The sequence below is a fragment of the Lithobates pipiens genome, unplaced genomic scaffold, assembly GCF_037356315.1.
Source record: "Lithobates pipiens isolate NorthernLeopardFrog02 unplaced genomic scaffold, aLitPip1_a1.2 Scaffold_16, whole genome shotgun sequence".
Lineage (NCBI taxonomy): Eukaryota > Metazoa > Chordata > Amphibia > Anura > Ranidae > Lithobates > Lithobates pipiens.
The window spans coordinates 319990834-320018656 of NW_027507748.1; the positions used below are offsets into that span (position 1 = coordinate 319990834).

At 42.4% G+C, this 27823-nt stretch overlaps 1 protein-coding gene across 2 annotated transcripts in view; it reads right to left on the minus strand.

The window, feature by feature from the left end:
* The window catches only part of CSF3R (colony stimulating factor 3 receptor), an 87462-nt gene that overhangs the window by 54337 nt on the left and 5302 nt on the right, over window positions 1-27823 (minus strand). The window contains exons 2-6 of one of the 2 annotated variants that reach the window (XM_077481691.1): window positions 11788-11870; window positions 5496-5574; window positions 3496-3771; window positions 1368-1491; window positions 1080-1267 (exon numbers count right to left, since the gene is read on the minus strand). In XM_077481691.1, coding sequence (XP_077337817.1) covers window positions 1080-1267; window positions 1368-1491; window positions 3496-3771; window positions 5496-5556 — 649 coding nt within the window. In that variant the 5' untranslated portion in view covers window positions 5557-5574; window positions 11788-11870. The remainder of the gene's footprint in view (window positions 1-1079; window positions 1268-1367; window positions 1492-3495; window positions 3772-5495; window positions 5575-11787; window positions 11871-27823) is intronic. The other variant, XM_077481692.1, reaches the window with a different exon arrangement.

Sequence of the window (27823 nt, forward strand, 5' to 3'; positions counted from 1 at the left end):
GTTAGGCATCCGATGGCAACTTAGTAAATACTTGGTAAATAGAGGTCCGGTCAAATTAGAAGCTACTAGGGATTAAGATGCAGAGCAGATAGACTGACTCTGTGTTCCAGTATCACACCACAGTTTCTGCTGGTGAGAAGCTGTGTTCCAGGCTGGTTGGACAATGATAATGATTGTAGGAACGCCCTATGATTACACATTCTGTCTTTAGGTCTTCAGCACCAAATCAGGATCTTCATCAGGGGTCCCTGTAACTGGACTTTGTTCCCACATTCGTCCGGAGGTATCTTTTTAAAGTGATTGTAAACCCCGCTTGGTAATTTTTACCTACAGGTAAGCCTATAATAAGGCTTACCTGTAGGTAAAATGAATATCTCCTAAACGTGCACCATTTAGAAGATATTCACCATGCATGCAGCCGCTGAAGTCTGTGGCGCATTCTGAAGGTCCGGCATACCTTGCCGGAACTTCAGAGCTTTGTGCCGGAAACCAAGGGAGTGACGTCATTGCAGCTTTGGCCAATCGGAGCACTCGCAAACCTGGAAGAAAGATGGAGAACATGTCAGCCCTCTCAGCGGTGACTTTCCAGCACTGGAGTTTCATGCATACTAGCACATTATGCAATTGCCTTGCACGTTTTTTTTTTACAACCGGTTTAACATATACATGGACCCAGGTATATATGCACAATTCCACCAAGACTCCTGTTGGCCCTTTTGCTGATAATACCTGTTTGTACATAGGATGTATATTCTATTATAATTTTTTTATTATATAAAGTTCATATTATTTATATACTGGTGTGCATCTATATAAGTTTGGTTATTGTTATATGCTGGTTGCAGTTGTTCCTCTGCTTTCAATTACTTTGATTAGATTACTGGTTATTATCCCAGGAAAACAGAGGCCTTGTCCTGCGTGGAGGCACTGCCAACTTCATTGCCAAAAACCCCCTCTTCCACTTTACAATGCTTTGGATCTCTTATTTACCAGCAAGTTTAGCACAATATCTTGTTTGGGGAAAGACATTTTTCATGACACCACCACCGAAAAGAGGTCCACATACTTATACTACATACCTTCTTTTTGTGGAACAAAACAAACAGGAGCAGTGGTAGCAGAGCCCAGCTCATTTTTTACAGTGACCCATACTGCAAGTTTCCTGCTAAAATAGTAGTTGGCACGGGAAATGGTGCAGAAATTCTGTCTCATTAAGGGAGTGCAGTTAAATTCACTCTTTGTGGGCATCACACACTGTTCCACAGACCTGTGCAAAACACAGATATATATTAGCAACTGTGTAACCGAAAAAATGAACAGGAAATAAAACGGGTACATTTGTGTCAAGGAGGTGTCAGTTCACTTGCCTGAAAACTGAAAGTGTGACATTGGTTGTTAAGAGGGAGTCTTTACCAGGCAGCCATGTGCAGGTCACAGTATTATCTGAAAGCTTCAGAAAACAGCTCAAATTGGTGGGTGGAGATGGTGGATCTGCAATTCACATTAGTGATAATCATGTATTGACAAAGATGAATGCAATAATAAACAATGCACAGTATAACATATTGTGATTTGGTTACACAAATTGCTCTCACAGCAGTGAATAGATGTGATACTAAGAAATAGATTCATTTTAGTGTATGCTTAGACAGACATATTAAGAAAAGATTGAATCTCTTGTAAAGATGACAGCACGCAGCCAGGTTTTCAAGTCTTGGAGCAATGCTCAGTAGATACGTTTACATTTTATGTGTTTTATGTTAAGTATATACAGGGGAGATAGGTCCTTGCAATATTTGGGACAGGTATACTGCCAAAATGCAATCTTTTCCATCTGATAAGGCAGGATCAGGAGTATAGGAGTGAGTGTTCGTGGGTTGCACATTGTGGTCCTCCACAATATTTACATGCTGGCTCTGTTTGGGAGAAGATTTCAGCTTCTGGAAGTGAACAGGCAGGGCTGGAAAACAAGGACCTAATTGTTAAAGTGGAGTTCCACCCAACTTTACAAAGTGGTCTTAAACTGAAAACCACCCCTTCATTTTTGGATATCTATATTTTTTTAGAAGTACAAAGTGTACTTCCGTCCTAGCCGGGCTGCCGCGAAGTACGTCACTTCCTCTTCTGCGGCGAGCTCTCCTCCTTCTCCCCCAATGCCTTCTTGTTCCTGTGTGTGTCCCAGAAGACGAGGTGGCCATTCCCAAACTGCTGGACGACTCGCGCATTCACAGTAGGAAACTGGCTGTGAAGCCTGAAGGCTTCACTGCTAGTTTCCTTTAGTTGTAATGGCGGTGCCTGCAACCGATCCGGTGGACGAATCAGTCTCGGGCAGCTGACATTGTGGGCTCCCTGCACAGGTAAGTGTCTTTATTAAATGTCAGCAGTTACAGTACTTGTAGCTGCTGACTTTAAAAAAAAGTGTCTGGAACTCCTCTTTAAGTTGTACAATAGATTTACAGTACCAATCTGAGCCACAATGATGTGACTCCTGTGCACATGCGCAAGAGTGATGCCATCACGGCCATTCAAATAGCCTGTTACCAAACCCAGAAGAAAGACCAGGAGAAGAGGGAAGCACCTGCAACCTGCAAGAACACTGACAGCGCAGCACTAGAGGGAATTGTTTGACGGGTAAGTCTTGCTAATATGCTGTGCATTCCAGCACATTATGGCTACCAGCTACTGGGAGCTCATTTATATAAAACAAAAATAGAGTTTATTCTGCTTTAAGCTCTAGTCTCTCTACCTGCAATACTTAAGTGTTCTTAGATCCGCCCTGGTTTAGTCTTGACTACTTCTGTCCCCACCAACCACCTGTAGTGCTTCAGCATTCTTTCATCATTTCGGTTTCGGGTCTAGTCTCTGCATTTTATGATAGCTTCTGTTCCTCCTGCCAGCCTGCCCACCACCTGTAGTGCCTGCTTCTGTATTCTTTCATTATGACCCGGCATTTTCTGACAGTTTCTGTCTCTACAGTGTCTGCACCCCTGTGCTCCGAAAGTCTAAAGTCCTGATGTCATCAAGACCAGAGCAGGGTCCACCATAGCCCTGTTCTGGACATGAGGACGCTGAGGGACAGCCTGCTGCTGGGATGTGTGTTGGGGGGGGGGGGGGGGTGTTGTGGTCTCCACGAGGGAGTGGAGAATCAGGTGAGTTATTGTTTTTCCTCCCCTCTAGAAAAAATTAGCATTAGCAGCCACACCGCAGTCACAGCAGTCACAAACACATTACATTGGTGCCAAGCCCACTGAAAAGCTAACTTAAAAAGTGATCGTCATTTTATCATGCATGCTTTTATCTTTTTGAGGCTCACAAAATAGGGCACGGTCCCTTTAAATACATTTGCAGCAAAGTTTTAGTAGATTGTACTAAATGGATATACAGTATGTTTTATTTATATGATAATAAAAGTTGTATAGAACTGTGAACAGATGGAAAAGCACAAAAAAAAATATAAAAAAAATTATACTCATGGTAGTCAGAAAATGCACTTACAGCCAGCTCTAATGAGAATTTCATCCATTAACTGGAGTCCTTCACTGTTGTCCACATAACATTGAAGAAGTCCTGAAGTTTTGTTGAAGCTTCTGATATACACATATGAAGTGTTTCCGTGAACATTCACGTGAGCCTCAGACAGAAGATCCTTGTCCAGCTTCCATACCACTGCTCCTCTTCCTATCTGAGGGCAATAGGAAGAGCAAGATGCCAACAGTGGAGAACCAAGCTGAATTACAGAAGAATCTATAGTAATGTGACAAGCCTGGGCATCTGCCAAAAGAAAAAGTTGTATGTTATTATTATTATTGCTGTAGAATTATCTGTCTGTCTATCTATCTGTAGCATCCTCTAGTTAGGTAGGTGCTTTAGTGAAGATTTTTTGTTGGTAGAGTGGGTAAATTTAGGCAGGCCTAGCTGGATGCTAGGCCTGTTTTCATTCTGCTCACTAAAGAAAGAAAGAGGGGGAAAGGATTTCTCGAAACTCATACCATCACTTCAGTGCTTATACTGGTCATATTTGTTATACTCTATTATGTCTCTGCTCTAATGATCAGAGGCCACAGCCGTAGCCAAAAATAGCATACGAAAAAAGAAAGTCTTTCTACCTCTCCACTGAGTATGGTCAAGAATTAGCCCAACCCAGAAAGAGAAAAAGAGAAGAAAGACAGCTACTATGGCTGCAGCTGGATGCTAGGCCTGTTTTCATTGGTGATGTAAAACACGTACGACGGGACTATAAAGATGCCAGTAGCCACTAGCTTTCATCTCGTAATTTATTCTGAGCATGCGTGGCACTTTGTCCGGCAGAATTGCCTACACACAATCGGAATTTAAACAATCAGATTTTGTTGTCAGAAAATGTAAGATCCAGCTCTCAAACTTTATGTATTGGAAATTACCACGGAAAAAGTCCGATGGAACCCACACATGATCGGATTTTCCCACAACAGGATCCGAACGCACATTTTCCGTTGGAAAGTCCGACCGTGTGTACAGGGCATAAGAGTCTCCAGGGAGGGACTACTGGTCCCAGCCAGGAGGGCTGGTGAGAGAGCACAGTCGACATAATTGGGTAGGCACACCTGAGAGAACTAGCTATGAAAAGACTAAGGAAACCTAAATCGGAAGAGAAGTAACATGATCTGGCCAACTTTAGCAGGAACAAATGACTATGATTTCAGTATTATAAAGCACCATTTAATTTCAAATGGATGTTATAATCTAAAATTAAAATATGAGCAACACAGAAGAATAGTGCAGTGAAACAGTGAATGGTGCATTTAATAAATGCATCCATTCAATGTACCTTAAACGTACTTTACCTATATTACAAGCAAACACATTTTAGTCACAGTGACAGGAATGTATCAAGATAGCAGCAAGGTCAAAGAATACTCAGAACCTACTTATTAATACATTTTACCAGCACTACCAGCACCACCACATGACTTGAAGTTTTTTAAAGACGGTCTGCCTTAAGCCTAATACACACGGGCCGAATGTCGGGCGGCATAGTCCGGTTTCTGTTGAACATTCAGCCCATGTATGTGGAAGCTGGTCCAACAGAAGAGTTTGGCAGGCTTCTGTCATGACCCAAAAATGTCTGCTGACTTACTCCTGATTAGCGCTCTCAGCCACTGGCTGAGAGCGCTGACGGGAGTGTTCTGGCGGGGGGCATCACCCTGTCAGAACACAATACTTCAGTGGGAAGATTGCTGTATTAATCGGATTGTTAGTATAGTGGCTCCAAGCTGAGCTGTCAGTTTTTTTTTTATTCAATGCATAGTGTTGAACGAAAATAAAAAAAACGGTAGTGTGTACGAGGCTTTATTGTATCAGTTCCGCAAATTTTTCACCTGCTATTTTGGGGCAAAATCTCATGGGCAGCTGAGCAAATATAAATTAGACAACAAAAACAATGGCCTAGTATAGTATAGGCCTGCATGTGGGCAACAGCACATTTTAAAGTGATGATCAAATATAATTTCCCTTACCTTGGACCAGCAAGAGAAGTAAAGTCCCCTCCAGCAGCAATATACTGCGGTCTTTCTGCATTTCCTCCAAATTCTCGCCCTGCAATATGCCAGAGAAAAGTTAGTCTAGATGAGGGACTGTTGACCAAGCAGGGATGAGAAGTAAAGCAAAAAAAAAATGCATGGAAGTGGTGAATGTTTAAATAAGCAGATCGAAACGGATACAAATGATAGGGATGTTGTGCTTTACATGTCAGTTCCTATAAGGAGATTGTTGTTACTTGTTGCTGTTGTTAGAGTGAACTTGTTCTATAAACTCCTGATGCTCATATACTATTTGGATACAATATAACAATTCACTCTCCAGGCAATCACTTTGCTTTACATGTGTACTACACCCAGGGGTTTATTTACTATAGTGCGAATTTGCAAATGCGCAAATAAATGGTCGCAAAATGACTAAAGCCGCAAAAAAATTAAAATTTTAAATTAATTCACTATAGCGCTCAGGCAAAAATAGTCACAAAATCAAATTCACTATAGGTCACAGACAACAGAGACCGTCTACTAAATCAGTAGTCCTGATCATGGGGGGTCAAGTGCCCCCCCCCCCCCGGAATCAGGGATCAGATCTTAAATTCAACACAGTTCCATCGCTATCGAGGTGCGGGCAGTCCACACCTGTGTGCAACCCGCCAGTGGGGTGACACCATCAAGGTTCTGTCAAGCGCCCCTATCAGTGTAGTGTGACTGTGGGCTCTTTTCCTTGCTCCGTCTAGCAGAGAACTTGAAGGCGCTGTGACAGGAGAAAGGTGAGCTGCAGGCTATCAGGTTTCCCCCAGTCACCTCCCCTTTCTCCTGTCAGGGAGAAAAGATGACAGCTCTCAACAGGTTCCTCGCCCAGCTTCCTGCCCGCTCCGTTCCTTCCCTATTGGCCATAACCGAGGGCCAATCAAAGGAGACTAGGAGAGGAGAGCATCATGGGACATGTAGTCCCAAAGATTGGCAGCCCCATTTTCCACAGGGAGGAGGCTGCAGCTCGATCAAGAGAGAGATTGAGAGACCCCAGCCTGGAAAAAAGCTGAGGAGAGAGTGCTACAGGAAAAAGAACAAGGAATGTGCTGGGCAGAAGCCAGAGAAAGAGAGTGCAACGCTGCCCAGCACCATCAGAGAGAGAGCTACACTGCTCCGCACCACCAGAGAGAGCCATGCTATCCAGCACCACCAGAGAGAGCCACGCTGCCCAGCACCGCCAGAGAGAGAAAGGCTGAGCCACTGCCAGGGTACAGACATGCTACACTACTGACCAGAGTCGCCCCTGGGGAACCCAGAGTGAGCGATCGTCCAGCCGGAGGGATCACTGCTGTAGTTTCACTGGGTCTGGTAAGAGGGCCTGTTGGCCATTATCCATTATTTATCCTAGGGATTGTACTATGTCTGCAGTCTCTGACCATGATAATGTGATAATGACATTGTCGAAAAGGGGGGGCGCATGGGTGACCCTAAAATTATGCACCCCCTGAAAAAAGTTCTGCAGATGTCCATGGTCCTGATCGAAACACGTGGAATTAATGTTTAGCATGATATGATAGCCTAAATGGTTCTTAAATATGTGGTATATTGTTTAAAGAATATCTGCTTTTAAACTGCTGAAAAAAATCGATTTATAAACTGAAATATCATTGAAAGTCTGAGAAGAGATAAATTCCCCCCTCTTTCTACAATTACAGTTTTGCTCATAAGTTTACATACCCTGCCAGAATTGATGATTTATTGGCCATTTTTCAGAGAATATGAATGATAACACAAAAACTTTTCTTTCACTCATGGTTGGTGTTTGGCTGAAGTCATTTATTGTCAATCATCTGTGTTTACTCTTTTTAAATCATAATCACAACTGAAATGACCCAAATGACCCTGATCAAAAGTTTACATACCCTGGTGAATTTGGCCTGATAACATGCTCACAAGTTGACACAAAGGGGTTTGAATGGCTATTAAAGGTAACCATCCTCACCTGTGATCTGTTTGCTTGTAATTAGTGTGTGTGTGTATAAAAGATCAATGAGTTTGAGTCATGGGGAAAGCAAAAGAATTGTCAAAGGAAAGGTTGTTGAACTGTATAAAACAGGAAAGGGAAATGAAAAGATATCCAAGGAATTGAGAGGAATAGGTGAATGCCTAATAGTCAATGCCACATCAGTTTGGTTGATTCCATATTGTTAACTCTTAAAATGCATGCAATGGTATGTAAGTATTCAATAATATTGTGGTGTAGAATTCCAAAAATCACACTCTAGTTAACGTGCAAGTGTTAGTTTAAGTTTTTTGGTTTTTAATTCGCTTATGCCGCGTACACACGGGCGGACTGTATGGCGTACTTAGTTTGTCGAAACACATTTCAGCGGACAATCCGCTCGTGTGTGGGCTTCAGCTGACTTTTTCAGCGTGCAGTCTGGCGTACTAAGAATTTCGGATTTTTCGAAATTCTGTCCGTTGTACTTTGGTTTCAGCGGACAATCCGCTCGTCAGTATGCTAGTTCGACGGACTAAGAATGGCGCATGCCCAGAAAAGATTTACACGGCGGAAGGGTGCTTTGCTGTGTATTGGACTTCCTATTTCTAGTCCCGTCGTACGTGCTGTACACGTCATCGCGCAAGCTTTCGACAGACTGTTTGGGTATCCGTGTGCGGTCAAGTCCAGTCAGTGGAAAGTACGACGGACTGTCCGTCGGATTGTATGACGAACTAAGTATGCCATACAGTCCGCTCGTGTGTATGCGGCATTATGCACTGGAAAAATCAACACAGCTACCTTAGGTGGGTAGTAGGTTGGCTGGGATTTGAACTCATAACCTGGGTGCTTTGTAGATATCAGTGCAAACTAAGCCATTGTGCTAAGTACGCTGAGACCTGCATAATGTAGTATTAATAATGAGCATAAATAATTACAGCTTTATAGTCTCATAAAAAACAAAATTAACATGAAAAAAAAAAAGATATAACAGATATGTAACTTAAATGTTCAATACATGTAACTTTACAGAATAGCAGACATTACTCTACAATACTCATTCATAACTGCATTCGTTAGCATTTGTTAGCAAAAGAAGAAAGAAAACTATGAATACTAATTGGAATATACATAAATAGATGCACATGTGGTAGATCACATCTCACATAAAAATGTTTTATTCACATTCATGTGCTCATGGCTGCAGTGCAGTTCCAAACGCAGTAGTAATTGGCATTTGCAAATTGCAGATATGCGAATTTGACAATTACAAAGGCATGTTTGCCAACATTAGCACATATTTTCATTTGCATTTTCACCTAGTTGAAGTCTTAATTGGCTTAATTGGGCATAACTAAATGCAGAGCGACCATTACGTCCCGTTTTTCTTAGTAAATTAATCCCACAGCCTTAAAGTGGCTGTAAACCTCAGACATGAAATATGGAAAAAGCATATCCCTCTACTTGTACTTGTCTCAATTAAGAGCACAAAGTGTATTAGCTGTCTGCTGCTTTGTGTCTCTGCTTTCTGCATGAATCACGTCTGACAAGTTTTCCCGACACCAAGAGAGAAGTGACAGGGGAGAGATCTCCAGCTGATTGACAGCCTCAACTCTGTTCCTCTGTACTGTGTGAAGGGAAGGGTGTATCCCTTCCCTCCAATCTGCTCTCAGAGCTCTCATCACTGTGCGCTGCACAGTGTAACTTCAGCTCGCGAACCCCTGCGACCCAGAGCTATGAGTTTGTGTAATTTCTGGACTTTGAACAGCTGTAGAGAAGAGAATACTTCAGATAAACAAATACAACTTATGTAGGAGGATTTGTTTATTCTCTGTGTATCACCAGATGCCAGTTACTTCACTGGGTATATGTAAGGGTTTACAACCAATTTAACCACTTCATTACCCAGCTATAGTAATATGACGTCCGCAGGAGGGATCTCCCATCCTGGGCAGGTGTCATATGATGTCCTGGGCTTCCCGCCCATCTAGGGATGCATTGCTCGGGACCCGGTGCGCGTGCCCAATGGCCGCGATGTTCGCCGGGCACCCCTGATTGCCTGTGAACACAGCAGGACAGTGGATCTGTGTGTGTAAACACACAGATCCACGTTCCTGTCAGGTGAGAGGAGAGTGATGGTGTGTTCCCAGTACAGAGGAACACCGATCGGTACAGAGGAACACCGATCTTGTGAGTCCCCGCCCCCTACAGTTGGAAGCACTCCCTAGGAAACATAATTAACCCCTCAATCACCTCCTAGTGTTAACTCCATCCCTGCCAGTCACATTTACACAGTAATCAGTGCTTTTTATAGCACTGATCGCTGTATAAATGTGAATGGTCCCAAAAATGTATCAAAAGTGTCCGATATGTCCGTCGCAATGTTACAGTCATGAAAAAAATCGCCTCCATTACTAGTAATAAATAAATAAATAAAAATGCCATAAATCTTTCCCGTATTTTGTAGACACTATAACTTTTGCACAAACCAATCAATATAGGCTTATTGTGATTTTTTTTTAATCAAAAATATGTAGAAGAATACGTATCGGCCTAAACTGAGGAAAACATTTTTTTTTTTTTAAATTGGGATATTTATTATAGCAAAAAGTAAAAAATATTGTGCTTTTTCTCAAAATTGTGGATCTTTGTTTATAGTGCAAAAAAAACAAAACCGCAGAGGTGATCAAATACCACCAAAAGATAATTCTATTTGTGGTGGAAGAAAACATTCATTTGGGTACAGTGTTGCATGACCGCGTAATTGTCATTCAAAGTGCAACGCTGCTGAAATCTAAAAATTGGTCTGAGCAGGAAGGGGGTGAAAATGTCCTGTATTGAAGCGGTTAAGATTTTATTTTTTTTCGTTCAACCTAGCAGTCTGTACAACAGGGCTAGACTGGGACAGAAATTTGGCCCTGGACTTCATCCAGACCGGCCCACTTACATTTTGAGTGTCCCATCACCAGCCACTTACAACAGAGTGTCCCACCAGGACCACCTTACATGAGAGTGTCCCATGAGCAGCCCCCTTACATCAGTGTCCCATCAGCACCCCCTTACATCAGAGTGTCCCATGAGCAGCCCCCTTACATCAGTGTCCCATCAGCAGCCCCTTACATGAGAGTGTCCCATCAGCAGCCCCTTTACATCAGAGTGTCCCATCAGCAGCCCCCTTACATCAGAGTGTCCCATCAGCAGCCCCCTTACATCAGAGTGTCCCATCAGCAGCCCCCTTACATCAGAGTGTCCCATCAGCAGCCCCCTTACATCAGAGTGTCCCATCAGCAGCCCCCTTACATCAGAGTGTCCCATCAGCAGCCCCCTTACATCAGAGTGTCCCATCAGCAGCCCCCTTACATCAGAGTGTCCCATCAGCAGCCCCCTTACATCAGAGTGTCCCATCAGCACCACCTTACATGAGAGTGTCCCATTACCAGCCCCCTTACATCAGTGTCCCATCAGCACCCCCTTACATCAGAGTGTCCCATGAGCAGCCCCCTTACATCAGAGTGTCCCATCAGCAGCCCCTTACATCAGAGTGTCCCATCAGCAGCCCCTTACATCAGAGTGTCCCATCAGCAGCCCCTTACATCAGAGTGTCCCATCAGCAGCCCCTTACATCAGAGTGTCCCATCAGCAGCCCCTTACATCAGAGTGTCCCATCACCAGCCCCCTTACATCAGAGTGTACCATCAGCAGCCCCCTTACATCAGAGTGTCCCATCAGCAGCCCCCTTACATCAGAGTGTCCCATCAGCAGCCCCTTTACATCAGAGTGTCCCATCAGCAGCCCCTTTACATCAGAGTGTCCCATCAGCAGCCCCTTTACATCAGAGTGTCCCATCAGCAGCCCCTTTACATCAGAGTGTCCCATCAGCAGCCCCTTTACATCAGAGTGTCCCATCACCAGCCCCCTTACATCAGAGTGACCCACTGAGCCATTGACCCACCGGGAAACTCCCGGTAGTCCCGATGGCCAGTACATGCCTGCTGTACAATGCACAGATTACTTTCTTTCCAGTATTTCAATAGACTAAAATAACTGGCAGCCATCATTCTGAAGCCTTTTTTTAGCTGATAATTATAGCCTACATTATACAAGTTGTACAGAGAGATAGATTAAAGTCAGATATCTAGGGCTGGGAAGGTACTAGTATTTTTATATACATGTTTGCATATATCATTAGCTTTTACATATAAGTTAACCTTTTGTCTTAAATCCAAATGTAGAGTGATCATTTATCTGATAATTTTACTCAAAATTGTGAATTAACCACTTGACCTCCAAGAGATTTACCTCAGGTCAGGATCTCTTGAGTGCTCTGCTCCTCATTCCAGCATCCGGGTTTTGGCTATTGCATTCTCCCTGTCTGTGTCCACCTGCAAGGTGATTGATGTGGTCAGTCCCCTGTTATAAGCAAGCCAAACGCTCAGTTTCTTGCTTGTGATAGTGAGTGATACCTGTGTTGTTCCTGATCAAGCGCCCTGTCTGTCGGCCCTGCTTTGCTAGTTTGGATTTCTCTGCGTACGACTTTGGACCAAGATATTGAACTACTGTATTCCTTGAACTCAGCCTGCCTTTTACCTGGACTGTCATAGAACCACGCTATCTGTCTGCTAACTGTAAGTATCTCTTTGCTTTACTCAATTTGCATCTGCCCTGGTGTGGTGGCCAGGCACTATAGCATTGTGTATAAGTCCTGGAGGTGACCGAGTACCTGTAGGCCTGCTTGCCTTAAGGGAAAGGGAGCTGCTATAGGTGAAGCACACAGTAGCTCGCTATAGTGTCTGACCACCTGCGTTGGGGTAGACGTGACCCTTGCTTCATGACCAGCCCATTTTTTGTGATACATCACTGCGTTTCTTTAAATGTTTACAGTGTTGTATGTTCATGCAACACTGTACACAAATAAAATTTATGTCATATTTTTTCCACAAATAGAGCTTTCTTTTGGTGGTATTTGATCACCACTGCGCTATAAACAAACAAAAAACAATTTTTTACTTTTTGCTATAAAATATATCCAATAGCTAAAAATATGCACTGTCGCTGTACTAATGACACTGGCTGGGAAGATGTTAAATGGCTAAGTCAATCAAAGGGTTAGCTGTGTGCCTTGCCAGTGTTTGTGTACTGTATGTGCTGCTTTTACTAGGGGAAGAGATGGATTCTAGTCTATGTTTTGCAGGAACACAGAATCCATCCCTTCCCCCTGTTAGAACAGCGATCTGCCCTGTTTACATAGGCAGATCCCCATTTTGTGTTGTTTACTGATGAGCGGCAGGTGCCCGGGGACATTGAGTGCCCAGCACCCGCAGATTGGCTTCTGATGTGAAGAATCCCAGCACAAGTGGACCGCCAGTGGCGCACACGCCCCCTGCAGGTGTAAATGCAGAATCACCTATATCTACATGATACTGTGCAGAGCTGCCCCCCCCCCCCCCCCCGTAGCACTAAAACTGCTATAAGGCAGTCAGAAAGTTGTTAATTACGTGCAAGTTTTGATTATAAAACTGCTTGGATAAAAGGCTCATGGGCAACATAAACCATGTTTGCGTGTGTCTTCATTTATTTAATAAATATGTTTGTGTGAGTATATTGTTGTAATCCAGCAACACCTGCTTTAGGATTAAGGGATTTAAGGATAACATTTTGTCCTCAGAATGATCCTTTGAGTGCCTTTGAATTTTATAATTTTGCCTTTTGAACCTGAAATTTCATCTTTTTCATTTTGGCTTTGAATCTGAAATTTCATCCTTTTTCTTAAGCCTTGTGTGTTTGACCTCTTGTAAAATTACCAGAACAGGTAAAAAAAATCATGTGAATTAAAGAGGTATTAAACTCCAAAACAAAATTTTTATATATTGTAATTAACCAATCCTTGTGGTGGATTATTTTTTTTCATTCAGTAGTTTTTATTTTATTTGCAAAACAGCAGATAAAGAGTCAGTGCAGAATGCATAAGACAAAATCAAGGCCTGCAGGCCCACAATATACTGGTAGTCAACCTTCAGAAAACACAGATAATACAATATAAGTAGGCTTAGCCAGTATATGACCTCAAGGCTCTATCATAAGATTAACAGTAGTGAAAAAACTAACGGAGAAAGTAAAATACATAAAGAAAGAGGGAAAAAAGAGTGGGAAGTGGGATGGGGGGGGGGGGGGGGGGGTTGAGAACTAGCAGGGCACATGCAGGGGGCTATAAAAGTCGCTCACAGGTCCAGTAGTCAAAATCCAAGGGATAAACTTGGAGATCTATGGGTTTTAGGAAAGATACACATAGGGGGTTATTTACAAAAAGGCAAATATGTTTTGCACTAAAAGTGCACCGAAATAGCAATAGATAGACAGACCCATATAAAGTTTTATGTTTTAATTTTTCAATATGGTCACCCCTCCAAAATATTGCATTCAGGTGTTTCAAGTGAGGAGTATTGTAAGCTTCCAACCTTGTGACAACAGTTTGGAAAGGCCATCTTCTGTTACACATTGACTGTAATGCTGTGCCCCTTAACTTGAGTGGCTTGAAAAGAGCCCTGATCTCCACCCTAGTAAACACCTTTGTAACACTGATGGTGAACCTAATTTTCCTATCAGTCCTTGATTTCTGGAATACTTTTATTGGGGTTATGATTAGTTAGGAGTGCAAATTTATAGAAAGAATATTGCAGCTTTATCCAAAAAAGAAAAAAATATACAGACTTTACTGGTACACATGAGATGACACTTAGGCCGCGTACACACGGGCGGACTGTTCGCCCAACCTTGTCCGCTGAACAGTGTTTGGGCGGACAGTCCGCTCGTGTGTGGGCTTTCAGCGGACAGTTTCAGCGGACAGTTGGACGGACAAAGTCTTTCGGAAATTCCGAAAAACTGTCCGCTGAAACTGTGTTTGAGCGAACAGTCCGCCCGTGTGTGGGCCTGTCCGCTGTACTTTCGAAATGAGCGGACTGTTCCCGCTCGGAAAGTCCGCCCATTTCGAGCGCGTGTACAGGTAGGCGGGGCCCGCGAAGGAGACGTCGCGGGCTCCGCCGCCTGGAATGGGCTTAAAGGGGAACCCCAACGCCGAAAAAAATCGGCGTGGGGGTTCCCCCAAAGTCCACACCAGACCCTTGTCCGAGCATGCTACCCGGCCGGCCAGGAAAGGGGGCTAGCGAGCGCGCCCCCCCTCCTGAGCCGTACCAGGCCGCGTGCCCTCAACATGGGGGGTGCCTTGGGGAAGGGGGGGCCGCGCGGCCCCCCCACCCCAAAGCACCTTGTCCCCATGTTGATGAGGACAAGGGCCTCTTCCCGACAACCCTGGCCGTTGGTTGTCGGGGTCTGTGGGCGGGGGGCGGGGGGGCGACAGAAGACCGGGCCACCGCCTGCAAAAGAGCTACAAGAAGGCGCGGTGGCCCGGCAGAAGAACCGAAGGCGGCGACAGAAGAACGGAAGGCAGCGGCGACAGAAGACCGGGCCACCGCCTGCAAAAGAGCTACAAGAAGGCGCGGTGGCCCGGCAGAAGAACCGAAGAGGGGGACAAGACCCCCGAAGTCGGGAGAAGAGGCCGGCGGCGGGGAGGAAGAAAGCCGGACTCCTCCGCTAGTAAAAGAGCTACACACAGATAGCGGAGGAGTCCGGCGAGAAGACCCCCGAAGACGGAAGACCCCCGGAGCTGTGCAATAAAATATTTTTTCCCCTGTGTTGTGTTTTTTTTTGTACTTTATTTCACAGGTGAATGGGTAGGGGTACATTGTACCCCATACTCATTCACATAGGGTGGGGGGCCGGTATCCGGGGGCCCCCTTCTTAAAGGGGGCTCCCGGATTCCGATAAGCCCCCCGCCCGCAGACCCCGACAACCAACGGCCAGGGTTGTCGGGAAGAGGCCCTTGTCCTCATCAACATGGGGACAAGGTGCTCCCCATGTTGAGGGCACGCGGCCTGGTATGGCTCAGGAGGGGGGGCGCGCTCGCTCGCCCCCCTTTCCTGGCCGGCCGGGTAGCGTGCTCGGACAAGGGTCTGGTGTGGACTTTGGGGGAACCCCCACGCCGATTTTTTTCGGCGTTGGGGTTCCCCTTTAAGCCCATTCCAGGCGGCGGAGCCCGCGACGTCTCCTTCGCGGGCCCCGCCTACCTGTACACGCGCTCGAAATGGGCGGATTTGCCTCCTTACGTGGGCGAGTCCGTTCATTTCAAAAGTTGAGCCAACTGTTTGGCAAACAGTTCGCTGAAACAGTCCGCTCGTGTGTGTGGGCAAGTCCGCTCATGCAAATTTTGAGCGGACTGTTTGCCGAACAAGGTTGGGCGAACAGTCCGCGCGTGTGTACGCGGCCTTAGATTTAATAAAACTTGTATTCTATTTTATTTTTTTAAAACATATTTAAAAAGATTTGTTTATGCATGATTCAACAATATTTGCTCCCAATTTCCAATTTCAGTATTTGGACAATTTATATAACCTATATTGTTTTAGATCCACATGGTAACATGTTTCTTATATGTAGCTTCTTCAGGACCATCCCTGGCTCCAATAAGAGATTGGACATTGAGACGTTTGGATATTATGGATGTAATTCCCCCAGTTAAGAAGACAGCATGCTTTTGGATATATATATATATATATATATATATATATATATATATCTCTATCTATATCTTTTTTTTTTTTTTTTTTTTTTTTTTAAATATGGGTGCCTTGCCAGTGGAATTGGTGGCTGTTGTCATGCAGTGACCCGATTCTCCTATATACTATATTATTAAAGGAAAAGTGCAGCCAACGCTCATTTGGCTGTACTTCTGTGGATCACATTAAGATGCTCATCTTTTATATTATTTATTTAAGGTACCCATATAGCACTGTCAATTTATTCAGAGCTCCACACATACATCACCCACTCACATCGGTCCCTACCCTCAAGGACCCCACAATCCAAGGTCTCCAACTCGCATTCATATACTAGGCCAATTTTTGGACAGAAGCCAAGCCTACCAGCATGTCTTTGGAGTGTGGAAGGAAACCAGAGTACCCAGAGAAAGCCCGCACAGGGAGAATGTGCAACTCCAGGCAGGTAGTGTTGTGGTTGGGATTCAAACCAGACACCCTTTTTACTGCTAAGTCAGAGAGCTACCCACTACACCACTGTGCTGCCCAAGAGCTGCTAAGAGCCTAAGCCAGCTGCTCACGTTCCCTCCACAGTCCAGCGCTCCAATGAGTAGGGGAGGGGGCAGAGCAGACAGAGGTGACTGTCAGTCACCAACTCTCTGCTCAGGTAGCCCTGAGAACAGAGCGATCTCTATGTATGTATAAATCTGTAAAAAAAAGTCCATGCTTCTCTTTTAAAGAGACCCATATTCACCTATTATATTACATCATGAAAGAGACACACAAATGTAAGATAATAGTGAACTTATTTTTCCACAATATCTAATGACTAATCGGAGGCATCATTATTTAAGATAATGTTTTTTTTCACAGTCCTCTGCTACACTAATGCCGAGTACACACGATCGGACTATCCGACAGACTTGGTCCGGCAGACCAGAGTCCGGCGGACAATCCGCCCGTGTGTGGGCTCCAGCGGACTTATTCTTCCCAAAAGTCCGGCGGACTTTGAAAGAAGTCTTGACTCAAAATTGTCCTATAAAAGGAAATGAAAAAAGTGGATTATGGGACTTAAAATGAGGCATGGATATGTGTTTGAAATGGTCTAGGATACCTTAAATTTTATTAATTGTCACTGTCCCTGCGGGGAAAATCTGTATACCCATAGAAAGTTGCTAATCAATCCAATAAATTAAATACAAATACTAAATAGTAGGTATATATAATGCATCATAATATAATACATGGGTCATGCAAAAAGAAGCTACAATACTACAATAATTAATTGTAGTAATAATCATGTTGACATAATTAATGTATATAATGAATAGACATAATTGGTACAAGCAATCACAATTAAAAAATTGAATGGATATACAGAGCAGGTGAACATGGTTATACTAATAAATATAACTATAAATGAATAAAGCCAGCAGCTCACTTCACACATTCCATCAGGAGGAGAGGTTCTATGGGCTCTGATATACACTCTATGTAATTTAAGGATCAATCTAGACACATGCTTGCATAACAATCATACATATATACATCCACTTATTTATAATGTTTTTCATCACCTAGTCACTTTTTGATGGGTGTTTAAGCCTAGGTGGTTAGTGTTATTTTTTGCAACCCCCCTCACTTCACACACGTTTTATAACTTTTTTTTTTTTTTTTTTTTTTTTTTTTTTTTTTATATATACACTTAAAATGTCGTCATTAATCACGGTCAACTTTTATCATCCAACTTTTTTATTTTACTTACTTACTTCATTTTATTTATTCTTTTAGAATCTGATCTGCGGCCCATATGTGCATACCTCATACTCTGGCATTGTGATGTGGCTGTTCGCTTCTCCTGATGGCCACTGTTTCCCACTGCCCCTTTTCCATTCCTCCATGTTCCTTGGAGAGCTATGGCTTAGGGTGAAGGGGATGTGTCCCCGCCTCAATCCCGGGGGAGACGACTCATTCAGTGCCACCATCCTATTCCCTTTTTGGGTCTGTTGGGTTATTCATCTGAACGTGGCCAAAGGTAATGCATCCACTTAACACCTGCTCTCTTTTTGAAAGCAATGATTTTTCATTTGAGACTGTGACCGACCTATTTACTTACTTATTTCATCTCTCTATTTAGCGATTTTTGATGCATCCCACTCCTGATGATTGGCTGAAATCGCCATGACATGCGTAGAGTCCATACTCAGGGATGCCAAGTCAAGTTTGCTACAATCATCATGAATTTCTTTTATTCATTTATAGTTATATTTATTAGGATAACCATGTTCACCTGCTCTGTATATCCATTCAATTTTTTAATTGTGATTGCTTGTACCAATTATGTCTATCCATTATATACATTAAATATGTCAACATGATTATTACTACAATTAATTATGCTTCTTTTTGCATGACCCATGTATTATATATTATGATACATTATATACACCTACTATTTAGTATTTGTATTTAATTTATTGGATTGATTAGCAACTTTCTATGGGTATACAGATTTTCCCCACAGTGACAATTAATTCAATTTTAGGTATCCTAGACCATTTCAAACACATATCCATGCCTCATTTAAAGTCCCATAATCCACTTTTTTAATTTACTTTTATTAATACAGGGATGGAGGCATGCTTGTGTTGCATTGGGGTCCAAACAGGTCACGTGTATTTTATTATTCAAAATTGTCCTAGTCCGCCGGAAAAGTCCAGTCGTGTGTGGGCAGCTCTGCTCGTTTTGAAAGTCCGTCGGACCTCCACTGCAAAGTCTGGCCGGATGGTCTGATCATGTGTACGCGGCATAAGCCTTGTTACAGAGAAAATATCAAATTAGCTTTTTACACAATATGTTGATGCTTTGGTGGTCTGGAGAACCAATTTAAGCACGAAACACATTGGTGTACTTTTTAATATCTTTTTGGTGCTATATATGGCTAGATGAATCTGAATATGAGCAATATGATATTAAGATAAAAGTGTATAGTTTGTTAGATAATGAACTGTTTTCTATTTAGCTAGGTTCAACATCTGTTATTGGATCCCGGGATCACTCTGGAGAAGCTATACATGAAAAACTCGTAACCTTGTGGATCTAAAATAATATAAGCTACGGTATGTAAATTGTTCATTGGAAATTGTGAGAGGATATTGTTGAAGCACATATAAACAAATTTTCTTTCTATATTTGTTTAAAAAAAAAATAGATTACAGGTTTTATGAATTCTGTCATCTCATGTGTACAAGTAAAGTCCATATATTTTTTTTCTTTTTTGGATACAGTATGTTAGGGTGTGGTACAGTGGTAGATGACTTTATATATGATACAGATTTGCAGCTTTGGAAAGCTTGGGGACCCATTAACAAGTACATAAAGTAATTGCTTTTCATTTTGCCACAACTTATTCAGTAAAGAAATTATGGATATTAGAGAAGGTATGGAGAAAAGAAAAAAAGCAATGAGATTAAAGCAAAAAAGCTATACCACCTTGACAAAAATTCTACCTACAGCTTTAGTTTAAGGCTACGCTGTCACCTACAAAAGTTCATGTTGTTTTACTTATTTGTGTGGACATGTCAATAATACATCTGCCCAAAGCAATTAAATAATGTTTTACGCATAGGTGAATTATACTGCCGCAGGATGGCACTGCTGGGCGAAATGTCGTAGCTGTACGTTGGCTCTTTAAGATGCTTTAGCAGGGTAACTTTTAATAAAAATGCCATAAATCTATCCCCTATTTTGTAGACGCTATAATTTTTGCACAAACCAATCAATATACGCTTATTGCGTTTTTTTTTTTTACCAAAAATATGTAGAGGAATATATATCGGCCTAAACTGAGGAAAAAAATTTTTTTTTGTTTTTTTTTTGTTACATTTTTGGATATTATAGCAAAAAGTATAAAATATTGTGTTTTTTTTCGAAATTGTCACTTTTGGTTTATAGCACAAAAAATAAAAACCGCAGTGGTGATCAAATACCATCAAAAGAAAGCTCTATTTGTGGGGAAAAAAGTACATCAATTTTGTTTGGGTACAATGTCGCACGACCACGCAATTGTCAGTTAAAACGACGCAGTGCCGTATCGCAAAAAATGGCCTGGTCAGGAAGGGGGTAAATTCTTCTGGGACTGAAGTGGTTAAAGTGCACTGGTTACCTATGGCTGTGCAGAGTATCCAGATGCCAAAGACGCTTGCCTCATGGTCTTCAGCTGTCCCATATTCACAAGAGTGTCCTTGTGTGCTCAGTGTTACTGAGCATTTTGGAATATTCTACACCCAAATTCTTTTGGAAACTAAACAAAACATTTAAATTCCACCATGTTAGAATCCCCCGCCATATATCAACACTGCGTATTAAAATTGATCTTCATTCAATCTGTTTTTTCTTTATAGTTTTCAATAGAACACGGAAAGGTAACAACCACTGTCGGTTTTCAATTTTTGTTGGGGAGATTTCCTCATTTTGCGTCTGTCTCATTGATCACATAGGAAATGATGAAAGTCATCCCAATAGGGAAACCAACTGCAACCTTATAAAGTTTTTTTATTTTATTTTTTTCTGCCCACTCTATTACAAAAAATTGCGTTTGTTTTGCTGTCTGTAACCCCATTGGAAAAATTCTGCTCATTTGTTGTCCAACTGACCAAACAGGAAACGTGGGTGTAGTGTCTGGCTTATTGCTGTTTGTTTTCCCCATCAGGGAGAATCCCCTCACTTCCTATTTGGCAATCAGCCAAGGAACAGAGGGCATATGTCCCCAACACAAACTGCAAGAAATGCTGGTTCTAATCCTTCCCTTTACTATTAGTGTTTTATTTATTTTTTGGTATATCACCACATTATTGAGATAGATTCTTAACTACTTGCCGCCTGCACTATAGCCGAAAGATGGCTACAGCGTGGGCCTTAATTGCCGGGAGGGCATCAATGGACATCCTCCCGAGCAAACGCAGTCTGCGCAATCCTGTCTATGAGACTCGGCCGATCACAGATCTGAGTAAGGGATCGATACTGGCCCCTTACCACGTGATCACTTGATGTAAACAGAAGCTCAGTAATCTGTATTTTTTTTCCTCACTGTGTCAGTGTAAGGGGGAAAAAAAGCCGATAACTGGTTTCTTTCAGAGGGACATCGGTCACTCAGAAAGCCGCAGCTGTGCCCACCAGTGTCGCCTGCCAGTACACACTACCAGTACCCACCAGTGCCACCTATTAGTGCCCACAGTGCCTCCTACCAGTGCCCACCACTGCTGCCAATCAGTGCCACAGATCAGTGCTGCCTATCAGTGTTCCTGTTTGGTCAGTTGGGCCTACCACTCAGTGCCAATCAGTGGCACCTATCAGTGCCCTTCAGTGCCAACCATCAGTGCCACCTATCAGGCTGCGCTGATGGGCACTATCAGTGCAGCCTTATCAGCGCACATCAGTGAAGGAGAAAAATTACCTTCAAAATTTTATAACAAACTATGAAACAGTTTTATTTTATTTTTTCAAAATTTCGGTCCCTTTTTGTTTTATTTAGCAAAAAAAAAAACAGCAATTAAATACCACCAAATGAAAGCTTTATGTGTGGGGAAAAAAATGCTAAAAATGTAATTTGGGTAAACTGTAGCATGACCGCACAATTGTCATTCAAAGTGTGACAACGCTGAAAGCTGAAAATTGGTCTGGGCTGGAAGGGGTTTAAGCGCCCAGTAAGCAAGTGGTTAATGTAATTTTGGTAGGTCGTATTCTATAACAAGTAAAAGTTAGACAGCCATGCATGAGAGAGAGAGAGAGACCAAAATTATAAGCCTCCCAATTCATCCTAATATTTTTTGTACAATATGCATTCATTTTTTTTTTTAAATCTCACTAATTTGTTAATTAATATCTGTTTGGAGTCTCTGCATACACTAGGCAACTGTAAATCTAATTTAACCACTTCAGGACCGCCGTATTGCCATTGTACGTCAGCACAATGGCACAGGCAGGCAGAATCACGTACATCTACATGATTGCCTTCCAGCGGGTGGGGGGTCCCATCGGACCCCCTCCCGCTGGTTACGGCGGTCCGATTCGGTCCAGCAGCGATCCGTGATGAGGGGATGGCCGTTCGTTTTCGGCCACCCCCTCTGGATCGCTCCTGGCCAATGAGAAGCTTCCTCCCCTGTGTATTGTTTACACAGGAAGGAGGAAGTGATGTCATTCTCCTCGGGGCGGTCTTTTTGACCGGACTACGAGGAGAAGAGTAAAAGTAAGTCTGCACGAACACTACACTGACATGTAGGTACACACAGGCACACAAACCCCCCCCGATCCCCCCTCCCCCCCCAGTCACAGTGTCACTGATTGCATTGATCATTTCTTTACTGATCAATGCATTCAGTGTCAGTTGTGACAGTAAAAACTGTCAGGACAGTTAGTGTTAGGTCCAGGGTAGCCCCCTATCACCCCCCAATAAAGATTTAACCCCCTGATTGCCCCTAGAGTTAACCCTTTCACCCCCTTTTGCCAGTGTCACTAAGCGATCATTTTTCTGATCGCTGCATGTGTCGCTAGGTAGCTAGTTATTTTTTTAGGTTCACCGCCAGGTTTTTATATCGCTAGGTACCCCGATATACTACCCAATAATGTTTTTAACCCCCTGATTGCCGCTAGTTAACCCTTTCACCCCCTTTTGCCAGTGTCACTAAGCGATCGTTTTTCTGATCGCTGCATTAGTGTCGCTACAGTCGCTAGGTAGCTAGTTATTTTTTTAGGTTCACCGCCAGGTTTTTATAGCGCTAGGTACCCCGATATACTACCCAATAATGGTTTTAACCCCCTGATTTCCGCTAGTTAACCCTTTCACCCCTTTTGCCAGTGTCACTAAGCGATAATTTTTCTGAACGCTGCATCAGTGTCGCTAGTGTCGCTAGGTAGCTAGTTAACTAGGCTCCCAAAAAGTCCCCCACATGTGGTATCCCCGTACTCGGGAGAAGCAGCAGAATTTATTTTGGGGTGTAATTTGACTTCTGCCCATAGCATGTGTGAGCAATATATCATTTAGTGACAACTTTGTGCAAAAAAAAAAAAGTTTGTAATATTCCCGCAACTTTTGGCAAAATATAAAATATTCCATGGACTCAACATGCCTCTCAGTAAATAGCTTGGGGTGTCTACTTTCCAAAATGGGGTCATTTGGGGGGGTTTTGTGCTATTTTGGCATTTTATGGCCTTCGAAACTGTGATAGGTAGTGAGGAGTTAAATCAAAAATTTGCACCCTTAGAAATCCTGAAGGTGGTGATTGGTTTTCGGGGTGCCGTGCGCGACTAGACTCCCAAAAAGTCCCACACATGTGGTATCCCCGTACTCGGGAGAAGCAGCAGAATGTATTTTGGGGTGTCATTTCACATATAACCATGGCATGTGTGAGCAATATATCATTTAGTGACAACTTTTTGTAAAAAAAAATTTTTATTTTTTTTTTTGTCATTATTCAATCCCTTAGGACAAAAAAAATAAATATTCAATGGGCTCAACATACCCATCAGCAATTTCCTTGGGGTGTCTACTTTCCAAAATGGGGTCATTTGGGGGGGATTTGTACTGCCCTGCCATTTTAGCACCTCAAGAAATGAGATCGGCAGTCATAAATTAAAAGCTGTGTAAATTCCAGAAAATGTACTCTAGTTTGTAGACGCTATAACTTTTGCGCAAACCAAAAAATATACGCTTATTGACATTTTTTTTACTAAAGACATGTGGCTGAATAAATTTTGCCCTCAATGTATGACTAAAATTTAGTTTATTCGATTTTTCTTATAACAAAAAGAAGAAAATATCTTTTTTTTTCAAAATTTTCGCTCTTTTTTCATTTATATCGCAAAAAAAAAAAATCGCAGAGGCAATCAAATACCATCAAAAGAAAGCTCTATTTGTGGGAAGAAAAGGACGCAAATTTCGTTTGGGTGCAATATTGCATGACCGCGCAATTACCAGTTAAAGCAGCGCAGTGCGAAATTGCAAAAAGACCTCTGGTCCTTAAGGTGTTTATTGGTCCGGAACTGAAGTGGTTAAACATTGGGAACATCCCTTAGGCATATTTCAATATTTGCAACAAATCTGAGGCTTGTATCCATCCAACAAGCAGATCCACATATGACCCTGTCAATGTTATGTTATAGAAATTAGTTATGCCTTGTACACACGGTTGGACATTCCGACAACAAAATCGGTCAGATTTTTTCAGACGGATTTTGTCCTAAACTAGTGTTGCATACACACGGTCGGACAAAGTTGTGGGAAAATATGATCGTTGGGAACGTGATGACGTTCATTCGTTACGATGGGACTACATTAAGGCTAGTAGTCTATAGCTTTGGTCTTGTAATTTGATCTGAGCATGCGTGGCACTTTGTCCCAAAAAATTTATTTTTAGTTGTGAATTTTGGATAACTTATGGAGTGGTCATTATTGCTTTTCCCACCTGGAAAAGGTTAGTCGCTAATTGGCCCTCCTCGTGTCCACTGTCATTAGGACATATAATCCAACTCCATCTCCCCTGACTTTGAAGGGCATTTCTCTCACTTCCTGATGAGTTTTCAGGACAAAGAGCAAAGTGACATTTTTCCAACAGGACACAGACAGCAAAAAATAACTTATAGGAGTTTTAACCCTTGCTGAACTGACAGTCAAACTGTCTGTGGCTGGCTTGCCTCTCGGGGGATCAGGAAGGAATTTTTTCCCCTGCTTTAGAAAATTTGATCATGCTCTGCTGGGGTTTTTTGCCTTCCTCTGGATCAACTGTGGGTATAGAATTGGGTATATGGGCTGGTATGATAATAAATATATATATATATATATTTTTTTTTTATAAAAGGCTTTTAATCCTATGGCATCACACAATGTACGGCCTCTTCCTTTATATGTTTGGTGGAGAGATTACATGTAAACATTAGAAGACAGCTCAGTAATTAAAGAGGCGGCTTTCATCTTTCTGGGATCTCATCAATGCAATTTTATTATATCTTTTCATGTGATAACACATGTAAAGTAGTGAGTTTACAGCTTGTATAATTTTGCTGTCCCCTCAGAATACCTCAACACACAGCCATTAATAAAATCAAAGGGTCCAAAGTTTCGTCCACCCACACTGAAGATCCCACCACTGAACCAGGATAAGTAAAACACTAAGGTTAAATGCTAATGCTGACACTTAGATAAATAAATAATAAATTACCCTATAAACTGCTAAAGTGAATAGTGGTGCTGTAAATAACTAAATAACATTGAATAATAAAAGAATCACCCAGTGACAAGTGATAAGGAAATAAACAAAAACAAATGTCCATTGACTAGATAAGTCCTTAACCACTAGGTGTCCGCGATATAGCCGAAAGACGGCTGCAGCGTGGACACCAATTGCCGGGAGGCCGTCCCTGGATGCCCTCCTGTTTACTTGCGCAATGCGCGCTCCCGTGAGCACGCATCGGGGAAGTTCTGTGCTGGCCGTGTCCCTTGGACACAGCCAGTCAGATTGCTGTAAATGGCCAATCACGGCGGCCGTTTACAGCGCGATCGGCATGTCCAATGAGATTATCTCATATGTAAACATGAAATCATCTCTCATCGCCGGCTCTCCCTCCTCACACAGGCAGCGAGTGAGGAGGGAGAGATGAACGGCTGCATTAGTAAAAAAAAAAAAAAAAAAATGAAAATAAAGTGCCCGAAGTAAATGTAAGTGCCACCTGTCCCCAGTGCCACTTGTCCCCAGTGCTACCTGTCAGTGCCACTTGTCCCCAGTGCCACCTGTAGGTACCATCTGTCATCAGTGCCATCTGTGATCAGTGTCACATGTCATTAGTGTTATCTGTTATCAGTGCCATGTGTTATCAGTACCATCTGTCATCAGTGCCACGTCAGTGTCACGTGTCATTGTCCTGGTGCTCCAGGGCCTTTAAAAGTGTAATAGGTAGTCAACAAGTTAGATGTGTAATTTATTCTCCTAGAACACCTGATGGTGCTCCCTGCATGTTGGGCCTCTCTGAGTGGCCAGGCTGTGGAAAAGTCCAACACATGTGGTATCGTAATACTCAGGAGGAGTAGCAGAATTTATTTTGGGGTGTCATTTGTGGAATACACATGCCATGTGAGAGAAATAACCTATTACATTGACAATTTTATGAAAAAGAAATCTTCATTTTGCAAAGAATTGTGTGAAAAAAATGACAACATCAAAAAGCTCACCATGCATCTTTCTAAATACCTTGGAATGTCTACTTTCAAAAAAGGGGTCATCTGGGGGCTTATTTGTACTTTCCTGGGTCTCAAGAAATGAGATCGGCCACCAGCACATCAGATGTGATCAACTTTGTATGATTTGCACACAGCTTGTAGACTCTCTAACTTTCACAAAGACCAAATAATATCCACTAATTTGGGTTATTTTTACCAAAGATATATAGCAGTATAAATTGTGGCCAAAATATATAGAAAAATTTATAATTTGCAAAATTTTATCACAAACAAAGAAAAATTCGTTTTTTTTTTCTAAATTTTCGGTCTTTTTTCATTTATAGCGCAAAAAATTTAAAACTAGAGGTGACCAAATACCACCAAAAGAAAGCTCTATTTGTGGGAAAAAAGTACAAAAAATTCATTTGGGTACAGTGGTAAATATCATTCAAAGTGTGATAGCAATGAAAGCTGAAAATCGGTCTGGTCACGAGGGGGGTTTAAGTGCCCAGTTGTCAAGTGGTTAAATGTAACAGTAATAAATCATTAAAGATTCACAATTTGTTTAAAGCAGATTCAATATGGTTCATTCACACCACGTGCAGATGGTGATTCCACTCACCTCTGGGAGTTCTCACCAAATTAAGTTGCCTTACACTCTCATGCTTGACAAAAAAGCATCAACCCATAAAGGGTTAAATCGTACATCGATCTCCCATCCATGTGATTGATCCCATGGAAAGATCCACATATAAGAAAACAAAGCGCTCCAATAGTGCAGTAACGTTTGATCAATCACATGGATGGCAACAAAGGTGAGTACACCCCTAAGTGAAAATGTCCAAATTGGGCCCAAATACCATTTTTGTTCATATAAGTAGGAAGATTTTTTACTTTACACAGGCATAGGGACACTTGTTATGTTACAGAGGGGATAAAATTTAGCTGCAGTTATGAGAGCAGCAGGAGTGGGGGGGGGGGGGCCGCGATGGTAACAGCAGACAGGTAGAGAGGGGAGGGGGGAGGAGGACAGAGGAAACAGGAGAGCAGATAGCTTGCTGTTGATGAAGGTTTTACGAAAACGGACCACGGTGTCAGGCCTGATTATCATGGTCAGTTTGCAGAGGGGAGGGTATAGCCAGGCAGGATCAGCCAGGTTTTTTTAGGTGTTACAGTGCACCAAAGGACACAGCACTGTGCCAGGAGAACAGGATCTGTTTTTTTTTTTTTTTTTTTATGATGGTTTGTTGAGTTATACAAGCTGTACACTCACTACTTTACATTGTAGCAACACACACACACACACGCATACATTTACACATAGATACATACATACATACACACATAGAGATTATATATATATATATATATATATATGATATATGTGCACTTAATGCTGTCTGGAACTAGATTATTTGTTTTGGATTATTTGTATTTTATGATTTTCCAATAATTTCATTGAAGTTCCCAACAGATATTAAAATCCAATCTATAGACTAACCATTTAAACAAAGAAACCCACATGCAGCATGGCTCA